The sequence below is a fragment of the Cebus imitator genome, unplaced genomic scaffold (assembly GCF_001604975.1).
Source record: "Cebus imitator isolate Cc_AM_T3 unplaced genomic scaffold, Cebus_imitator-1.0 Scaffold36, whole genome shotgun sequence".
Classification (NCBI taxonomy): Eukaryota; Metazoa; Chordata; class Mammalia; order Primates; family Cebidae; genus Cebus; species Cebus imitator.
In genome coordinates this window covers 877,930-888,168 of record NW_016107351.1, presented here as the reverse complement: position 1 = coordinate 888,168, position 10,239 = coordinate 877,930, and the positions used below count along the sequence as shown (strand labels likewise).

Sequence of the window (10,239 nt, the reverse complement as noted above, 5' to 3'; positions counted from 1 at the left end):
TCAGATTCTTCCAGTTTTCCTCAGGTTCCCTCAGTTTCTCTCAGGTTCCTTCAAGTTCCCCTCAGTTTTCCTTAGGTTTCCTCAATTTCTCAGGTTCCCCCAGTTTCCCTCAGATCCCCTCAGTTTCAAGTCCCCCCACTTTCCCACGGGTCCCCCAACTTTCCCATGGGTCCCCCCAGGTCTCCCCAGTTTCTCTCAGGTCTCCCCAGTTTCAGATCTCCCCAGTTTCAAGTCTCCCCAGTTTCAGGTCTCCCCATTACACTCAGGCTCCCCCAGTTTTCCTCGGGTCCTCTCAGTCTCTCTCAAGTTTCCCCAATTTTCCTCAAGTTCCCTCAGTTTCCCTTAGGTTTCCTCAGTTTTCTCTGTTCCCCCCGGTTTCTCTCAGCTTCCCCCCATTTCTCTCAGCTTCCCCCCATTACTCTGAGCTTTCCCCCATTACTCTCAGGTTCCCCCAGTTTTCCTCAGCTTCCTTCAGTTTCTTGGGTTCCCCAAACTTCCTTCTGTTTCTTCCAGTTTGCCCCAGTTTCTCTCAGGTTCCCTCAAGTTCCTTCAGTTTCTCTCTGGTTTCCTCAGCTTCCCTTAGTTTCTCTCAGGTTTCCCCAGTTTTCCTTCAGGTTTCCCTCCAGTTTCCCTCCAGTTTCCCTCCAGTTTCCCCAGTTTTTCTCAGTTCCCTTCAGGCTCTGCCGCTTTCCCTCAGTTTCCTTCAGGTTCTGTTAGGTGAGACTGACAGTTGGGGTCCCTGAGGTGTAGGGGGAAGCGATGAGCCCAGAGAGGTCAGTTGGAGAAACTGAAGGCCTCCCAGCCCCAGTGCTGTTCAAACTGAACAGGGTCCCCAGTAAGGGCCGGTCTGAACTGACATGCCTGTTTCTGCTGTTTCCCGCAGTCCACTCCCGCCCTGCCTGCTGGGGCGCCTAATCTCCCTCCCTTTGCCTTTCCAGAGACCGTAGCAACTACAGAAGCTGAGGACATTTCCAGAAGTTCAAGCTTTCACCCTCTGCAGGTCCCCACTGAGCTGGGACCCAGGTCATCCACCCCACCCCAAATCCCAGGACAGGAAACCCCTTTCTCCTGTTCCTTGTCCCCCTCATCCCTGCCCCCCAGCATCCTACTGGCCCCAGCACCTGCAGCCAGATTTTCCTCAGTTTCCCTCAGGTTTCCACAGCTTCTCTCAGTATCTCTTAGGTTCCCTCAGTTTCTCTAAGTTTCCCCTGGTTTCCCTCAGGTTCCCTCAAGTTCCCGCTCCTGTCCACCCCAGCAGGAGGCAGGCAGCCTGGCCATGTGCCCCCCGGTCAGTGTGCCTTTCGAGGAAGAGGGCATATCCTACCTCTACGCCTCCTGGATGTATCGGCGTCAACATGGAGACCAGCTAAGCGTTTGCTTCACTTGCTTCAAGCGTGCCTTTGAGGACCTTAAAGAGATGTTGGAGTCAGAGATCTTGGAAGAAGTCAACTGGGACCCTGAGCTGATGGAGCACACTGAGGCAGAGTCTGAGCAGGAGGGGTCCCCAGAGATGGAGCTGGGCTGGGGGCAGAGCCCCGAGCAGCTTATGCAGGTGGGCTCTGAGGCATGGGAGCCAGAGACCCTGGCATCAGCCCCAGAAGAGGTGGAAGACGAAGACCCGGACCTCGAATTTGTGGCCACTGAACTGGGGCCTCAGGACGCTGAGCCCCTGGGCCTGGCTCTTGAGGATGCTGACTGGACCCAGGGTCTTCCCTGGAGATTGGATCTGCCTCTTATCTGCTCACACTGGAAAAGCTTCTTTTCTTCATGGCAGGAGTCTTTCAAAGTGGACCTGCCCCCAGGGGAGCCCATGGTATTGGAGCTGGGTACTACCTAGGCAGTGGACCCTGCCACGGCTGAGGCCTGGTTACTGGCCTTGCAGCTTGTCTCCATGGTGGACTGCTACGATGCCATCTACCTCCAGAAGATGACCCTGAACAGGGCCCTGAGGACCCCAGGGCAGCACTGGAAATTGCTACTGGAACCTGGTGAGGGGTGAGTGGTGAGACTCTAAGATGCACCCCAAGAGCAGGACCTGCATCAGTGGAAGCTGAGCATTCTAGAAACATCCTCAACAGGACACAGGGCAGAGCTGGTCCCTGCAGACACTGCCCTGCAGAAAAGGGGATTCATCATAGTCTCTTATTCACCCCAGACCAACAGGGAGAGAGAGAAGGGGGAGTCGACCTGTAAGCTACAGTCCTCCAGCCAAGGACAGGATCCCAGCACCCCTGAGACACAGAGCAGGGGTTCTGAGGAAAGCCTGGCTGTTGCAGGAGTCTCGGCCATGGGGGAGGTGCCCTGTTTCTAGCCTCAGTCCAGGGCCCCAGAACTGTGAGGCTAAGGCTCATGTAGCTGCCATTGATCTGGGTATACCAGGACATCAGACTGAAGAGCCAGCAATTGCTCTTCCACAACAGCGAGGGCAGCAGTTGGTAAAGGATGAGCCCTTTGCCAGAGGAATTATGGGGAGCAGCTTTAGGGGCTGGGAGATAGGGCCTGTTGTGGCATCAGAGGGAAGCGTTACAAATATTCATAACCTGGAAACAAGTTCTTATCTGTTGATTGTTACATAGTTCTGGATGTGTTGGCCTGAGTGGCCGCTGTGCTGCTTGTGACATGGGGCCAGGGCACAGAACTTGTGGCTATTTCACCTTGGCCATGGGGTGGGATATTGCTTGTAAAACACATACTCTGCAGGACACACCAGAATCTGTTGTGACCTGGATGTGTTCTCGACTTTGCCAGGACAATCTAAGGGCTGGCACAAGACCCTGTCAGCAGCACTAGGGTCTCTGGTCTACAGGAAGAGCTGGTTTCAAACGTTGACCGTTGATGCAATTTAATTCCTGTTTTAAATGTTTTTAATTAAATAGTCACAGGCTTTCAGTCAAGCTCCTGTGTAAGTCCTATACCTCAGCAAGTTCTGTTGATTCCCCTTGTCCTCTCAGTATCTGGGCTAAGCCACCTTTACTGGCTCGAAATCCCACCAGGTGGTGGGAAAAGAGGACAAAAGGAAGAGGAGCAGAGGGTTCTGGTCGGTTTTCAGGCTCATCATGGAGTTTGTTTCACATTGCTTATAAAGAAATACAGGGCCAGGCGCAGGGGCTCATGCCTGTAATCCCAGCACTTTGGTATTGCTTGAGCCCAGGAATTCGAAACCAGCCTGGGCATCATGAAATTTCATCTCTACTAACGATATAAAAAGTTAGCCGGGCATGGTGGCACACACCTGTAGCTCCATCCACTCAGGAGGCTGAGGCAGGAGGGGTCCCCAGCCACAGTGAGCTACGATTGTGCCACTGCATTTCAGCCTGGGCAACAGCAAGACCCTGTCTCAAAAAATAGGCCAGGTGAGGTGGCACACGCCTGTAATCCCAGAACTTTGGGAGGCTGAGTCCGGGATTGCTTGATCTGAGGAGTTCAAGACTAAACTGGGCAACATGGTGAAACCCTATCTCTACAAAAAATACAAAAATTAACTGGGCGTGGTGCTGTGTACCTGTAGTTCCAGCTACTTGGGAGGCTGAGGTGGGAGGATTGCCTGAGCTTGAGAGTTCAGGCTGCAGTGAGCCAAGATCAGACCACTGCACTCCAGCCTGGGTGCCAGGGCGAGACCCTATCTCAAATACTTAAAGAAGGGCCATGTTTTGAACAATAAGAATTGTTCAAACAGAATTTAATGTAGACATGTGTCCTAGAATTTTCATAATTATATTTAAAATTTTATATAAAAATATTTTATAATATTTATAATCAGTTTTTTTAATTAAGTAACAAGAATTGTTCAAACACAGAATTTCATGTAGATGTGCCCAGAATTTTTTTTAAGTCTACAGACCAAACTACATGTAAAGGCTGCTAATGTTCAGGAGACAGATGCCAATTACGATGGCTACGGTGCTGGTGATGATGGTGATGGAGACAGTGAAGACAGAAGACCTACAGGAAGAGGCCTGATGGATAAAGGGCTCTGCCTCTTTGGACTTAGCTGCTGCTGGGGCCTCTCCATTAGTTTCAGCATTGGGGCCCTCCACTGCTGTCGGACATGGTTGGAGATGATGCTCCTTCAAGAAGGAGGTAGGGCCCCTGGCCTTGTCTGCCAGGAAGGCAGGAAGAAGGGGAATGGCCATGCTGAGGGAGAGGAACCCCCACACTGTTACATGACACAGGGTTAGGTGTTTGGCTCCATGGCATGGTACACACATGTGCCTTTGGTTGTATGCTTGCAAGAGAAATCTGGGGCCCCTGGGGTTTCTGCCCCCACTCCAGCCTTGACTGCCACCTTTGCAATCCCTAGAAGGGCTTTCTAGAGCTCTGAATTCAGCCTCTTCACTCAGGACATGTGGTGAATCCTGAACTGGAACCTTTTCACAGAGGCCTCCTGGGACCAGGAAGGCTGTAGTGTTGGGGCCCCAAAAGTTGATTTTGAGAAGACTATTATGTGCCCTAGACGTGTCTCCTCACTCTATGAGCTTTCCTAAGCTTGGACATTTTAAGTCAGGGGAAATGCTCTGAATTCCACATTGTCTCCTGCCAGCTTACGCCCTTCCATCACTTCAGATTGCTGAGATGTCCAAGGCTTTTCGCTAATTAATAGGCTCACCCAGCTGCAGACCCGTGGAGTTCTCATTGGTTCGATTGATGTTATCGTCTCTCCAGCTGTGTCTAAGATCTGGCGGCGTTTGAGACCAAGATTGGGGAAGTTGTAGTGTCTGAGGTTGAAAGTAAGGGGAAATATTAGCAACATCAAGGGAAGCGTCTCCCGGAAGAGTAAAGTGAACTCACTAACCGCAGAGGTGCTCTGGGAGAGGTGGGAGGCCCTGCAGGGGTGTGCCCCTGGGACCTCCTTCCAGAAAAAACAGCTCTCAGCTCTGGGTAATGAAGTGGGCCCATGTGCCCTGGGTAGGACTCCAGGCAGCTGATGGCCAATGGCTGAGCTCTAATTTGAGCTTTGAGTGCCTGGCCATTTCTCTATGTGTCTTTGCTCCTTATGAGATTCCCTCACTCCATCTGGGGTGCATTCAGCCTGAGCTGCCCCCACCTCTCACTTTTATTCCCTTATTTTTATTATTTTCTTTTTATAGAGATGGAGTCTTGCTGTGTTGTGCAGGCTGGTCTTGAATTCCTGGGCTCAAGTGATCCTCCCACTTGGCCTCCCACTGCTGAGATTACAGGTATGAGCCACTGCGCCTGGCCATGTTCCCTTATTTTCATCAAGGATCTCCACCCCAGTGTCTGCGGCAGGATGGGCCTCTGGTCTCTGAGCACCTGGGAGGCAAGGTGGGTTCTGAACAAAGAATCCTCTTCAATTCTGAAAAACACAAGCATCAGGCTGGATGGGCACCTAAAAAGAGCCCTCTTGAAACCAGTTCTGTCTGTGGAACCTCATCTTCTACGGAATTTAGTAATCCAGTGGAAAAGTAGTGCTTGGGCCGGGCGCGGTGGCTCACGCCTGTAATCCCAACGCTTTGGGAGGCCAAGGCGGGTGGATCACGAGGTCAAGAGATTGAGACCAGCCTGGCCAACATGGTGAAACCCCATCTCTACTAAAAATACAAAAAGTAGTTGGGTATAGTGGCGTGCACCTGTGGTCCCAGCTACTCAGGAGGCTGAGACAGGAGAATCACTTGAACCTGGGAGGTGGAGGTTGCAGTCAGCTGTGATAGCACCACTGCACTCCAGCCTGGGTGACAAGGCAAGACTCTGTCTCAAAAAAAAAAAAGTACTTCTTTCAGAAAAATTTTCCTTGCAAAACACAATGAACCCATTGAGTGCAGAGTGAAACTTTAAAAGTCACATTTGCAGAAATTAGGAGCTTTACGATTTATAATTTAATGGTTTATAAAGTGAACCACAGGCAGGCAGAGCCACTTTGCACAGAGCACAGTGTTTTAGGGGTGGGGGCCCCCACGACCTCCGTGGGTGGCAGCAGCCCCAGGCAGTGCTCCTCAGGTCCTGTGGGAGCCCCACTCTGGCCTCTCAGGCCCTCTTGGGTTCAGGCCAAGGTCACCTTGCAGTAGAAGAGGATCCTCAGGTGTCCTCCAACAGCTTCCCCAAAGGAATGACCCCTCCTGGCAGCACCCTCAGCCCTCAAGTTCCCTCCTCCCTGCTGTCACCTCAGCCCTAATACCCATTCTGAGGGCAGCCCAGGCCCTCATGGTCTACAGGGTCTGTCCAGCATCCACACTGGACAGCATTTTGTCCTTCCCTCCCGGTACAAATGGAGAGGAGAGCCCTGCTGTGTGACCTGCGGCCCTGCAGGACATCATGACAGAAGCAGACACCGTGATCGCTCCTGGAAGCACAGGGAACTGTCCGAAGCCTGCTGGCCACGTCTGTCTTGGTCATCCAAATATCTTGGTCTGTGGCCCTGAGGGCTCTATCAGGCTGGGCTGCCCAGTGATTTTAGCAGTCATTAGCGCTTGGAGGCATCTCTCTGTGACCTGGCATCACATGATCTCAGGATCACAGAGTGTTTGGAACAAAAGCAGCAAATCAGCCAACACAAGCCCTGGATCACTGACCCCAGGAGGAGAGGCTGAGAGCAGCGACCACTGCGGGCTTGTCGAGCCTTAGCTTCGGGCAGAGCTGTGTCGGGGATTTCCTCTCTATTGGGTGACAAAGGCCTCCCTGTGCGTGTACTGATTGTTTTTGATTGATTTTGTGAAAATTTCTAAGGCGACTCCAAGTCTCCAAACAATAACTAGGCAGGGAGACAGGTGAGGGAGGTGTGGCCAGGGAAAGGTGAGAGTGCCCAAGGCAATTTTCATGTCCAGATGGGGAACAGCAACATGGAATATCTGTGAGTTGGTTGGAAATTTTATTTCTTTCTTTCTTTTTTTTTTTTTTTTTTGAGAAGGAGTCTCTGTCGCCCAGGCTGGAGCGCAGTGGCGCAATCTTGGCTCACTGCAACCTCTGCCCCCTGGGTTCAAGTGATTCTACTGTCTCAGCCTTCAGAGTAGCTGGGATTGATTGTAGACACATGCCATCATGCCCGGCTAATTTTGTATTTTTAGTTTCACCGTATTGGCCAGGCTGGTCTCGAACTCCTGACCTCAGGTGATCCATCTGGGCCTCGAAAAGTGCTGGGATGACAGGCGTGAGCCACCACACTCAGACAGAAATTCTCAAACTAAGTGTCTTAAAAAGTTAGAAATCGACTGAACGCAGTAGTTCACACCTGTCATCCCAGCACTTTGGGAGGCCGAGGTGGGCAGACCATGAGTTCAGGAGTTTGAGACCAGCCTGGCCAATACGGTGAAACCCTGTCTCTACTAAAAATACAAAAATTAGCCATGCATGGTGGTGCACACCTGTAGTCCCAGCTACTTGGGAGGCTGAGGCAGAATTGCTTGAACCTGGGAGGCGGAGGATTGCAGTGAACCAAGATTGCACCACTGCACTCCAGCCTGGGCAACACATCGAGACACCGTCTCAAAAAAAAAAAAAAAAGTTAGAAATCACAAAAAGAATACAAATACCATTTACAGCTTCCAAATATCAAGGTGAAAACAGTGGAATATTGACATTTTTATCAATACAGCAGAAGAAAAGAAAAACGTAAATAAGATGAAAAATCTGAGAATTAAATAAGATGATAGAAATGAATCTAAATTTATACACCACCATAAAAACAAATTATGAAAAATATGACCAAGTAGCGTCTAATTCATAAATGTATAGATGAGCCAATGTCAAATAATTTATCAATGTACTAACACATTCACAGATTAGAAAGGAAAAATCACATGATCATCTCAACAGAGGTAGAAATAGTGTTTGATAAAAATCACCTTTTACTCATTTAAAAAACTCTTTAAAAAAACCAAAACCTCTTATTAACAGAATAGAAAGAAATTTCCTTACCCTGACAAAGGGTATCTGCTCAATATCGTACTTCCTTGTGAAACTTCTGGGAGAATTTTCCTTCATGAGAGTGAAAGATGGGGGTGTTTGTCATCACCCCAACTACTCAACATTACATCCGGGGTTGAGCAGAGAAAACTAAATGAGATGTACAAGATTTAGGAAAAAAAAGGCAAAACGCTGTAGTTGATCTTATCGTCTACACAGAAATCAGAAAGGTTTAGAAATCCTGAGTGGGGATTAGGGAGTTAAGCCAGGTTTCCACAAGATCAGGACGTGGCGTTCTCTTAAGCAGGCCTAGGAGAAGCCATCGTAGACTGAACTGGCCACAGCCACAGCAGGCCCATGGCTGCCTGTCCTACAAGTGCTCCTCCAGCTCTGAAACAGCACACAGGGGCAGCCCATGCTCTCCTATGGAACATCCAGAAGCGCTGGGTGGGAACAACATGTGCTGAGGTCCCGTGGAGCTGAGCTGGGTGAAAGAGACTCCCAGGGAGCTGCAGGAGGAGGTGCTACAGGCCTGCCAGTCCACGGAGCTCCCTGCAGACACAAGAGTCACTGGCGTCAGGGCCTTGAAGCCTCCTGTTGGGAGCCACAAGGTGGGCAGCACCTGCAAGGCTGTGTCTGCACCCTGATCATCCAGACCTCAGTCCCCCTCAAGGGCTGCCCCTCAGAGCAGGCCACAGCAAGTGGACACAGAACTGGAAGGTTGCAACCACAAGCTCAGGACATCTCTTCCCGAGGTGCACAGAGGCCTGGAGCCAAATCTTCCTCACGCTCAGAAGGAACCACCCTGCTGATACCTTGACTTTAGACTTCTGGCCTGTAGAACAAGGGAAGACATTTCCGTGGTCTGAGCCACCTGATTTGTGGTAATTTGTTCTCGAAGCGCTAGGAAACCTGTGCACCCAGGGGCCCTGCTCGGCTGTGTAAAATAAGGAGGCTGCAGGCTTGTCTGGCTGTGCCTCTGTGTCTATTTGGTGAACTGTGTTTTTCAAAGAATTCATGCTTTCATCTAAGTTTTAAGGTGTAAATAAAGTTGTTAATATCCCCTGATTGCACATCTGTGCCATCCACAGTGATACTCTATTTTATTCTGAATGTTAGTAATTTGTTGTTTTCTCTAATTTTTCTTGCTAGAAAATTGAGTTTGTTAACCTTGTCAAAGAATCAACATTTGGCTTTGTTGATGTTTTATCTATAGCGTTTCTGTTTTATATCTATTCATTATTTCGTCTTTCTACTCTCTTTAGGCTTAATTTGCTCTGTGTTCTTCTTTACTAATATAGGTATTTAAAACTACATGTTCTCTGGCTGGGTGCGGTGGCTCACGCCTGTAAGCCCAGCACTTTAGGAGGCCAGGGCGGGCGGATCACTTGAGGCCAGGAGTTCGTGACTAGCCTGGCCTACACGGTGAGACCCCCGTCTCCACTAAAAATGCAAAAATTAGCCTGGCGTGGTGGTGGGCACCTATAATCCCAGCTACTCAGGAGGCTGAGGCAGAATTGCTTGAACCCGGGAGGTGGAGGCTACAGTGAGCCGAGATCGCACCATTGCCCTCCAACCTGGACAACAGAGCAAGACTCCATCTCAAAAATAAATAAATAAATAGAAAGCAAGCTACACATTCTCTCTAGGCACTGTGTTAGCTGCATTCAACAAATGCTGTATTTTAATCATTGTTTAGTTCAAAATATTTTAAAATTTCCATGTTTTTTCTTTGATTCATGGATTATATTAGAAGAGCACTGCTGGATTTCCAAGCGCTTGGTAGTTTATTTTTAAATTGATTTCTAATTTCATTCTCTTGTGGTCAGAGTATATTATGAATGATGTTAATTCTTTGAAATGTGAATTCTTACACGACAACAAGAACTGTCCAAATGTGTAATTTCACTCACCCTTCTACACCTGGTGCTCTTATTGTCATGGATATTAGTCTACGTGTGTTATCACCACATGTCACCGTGCTGTTACTGCACACAATCTTCATCTTTTCTATTTACAAACATAATTACCTTTCTGGGGCACTTCATTTTCCCATGCACTTCTGAGTTTCTCCCTGGGGTCATATTCTGTCAGCAGATGGAAAGCTTGGAGAGCTCTCAGTATTTTTGGTGCTGCAACAAATGTTACTGCTTTGTCTGAAAGTATCTTTATTTTACTATACATAAATTGTTGGTGAAAACTCCTTCCTTTTGGTGCTTTCAAGATGTCATTCTCTTCTGGTTTCCATGGTTTCTTTTTTTTTTTTGAGACAGAGTTTCGCTCTTGTTACCCAGGCTGGAGTGCAATGGCGCGATCTCGGCTCACCGCAACCTCCGCCTCCTGGGTTCAGGCAATTCTCCTGCCTCAGCCTCCTGAGTAGCT

At 49.2% G+C, this 10,239-nt stretch overlaps 1 protein-coding gene across 1 annotated transcript; it reads left to right on the top strand.

Moving 5' to 3' along the window:
* The first annotated feature begins 1,246 nt into the window (after positions 1-1,246).
* Positions 1,247-2,895, top strand: TEX19 (testis expressed 19). Its single transcript, XM_017524738.2, has one exon. The coding sequence runs from the start codon at positions 1,277-1,279 to the stop codon at positions 1,835-1,837; it is 561 nt and encodes a 186-aa protein (XP_017380227.1). The 5' UTR covers positions 1,247-1,276; the 3' UTR covers positions 1,838-2,895.
* The last annotated feature ends 7,344 nt before the right edge of the window (positions 2,896-10,239 follow it).

Excerpts from the sequence above, each read along its gene's own strand:
- TEX19 (XM_017524738.2), top strand. The coding sequence starts at position 1,277 with ATGTGCCCCCCGGTCAGTGTGCCTTTCGAGGAAGAGGGCATATCCTAC.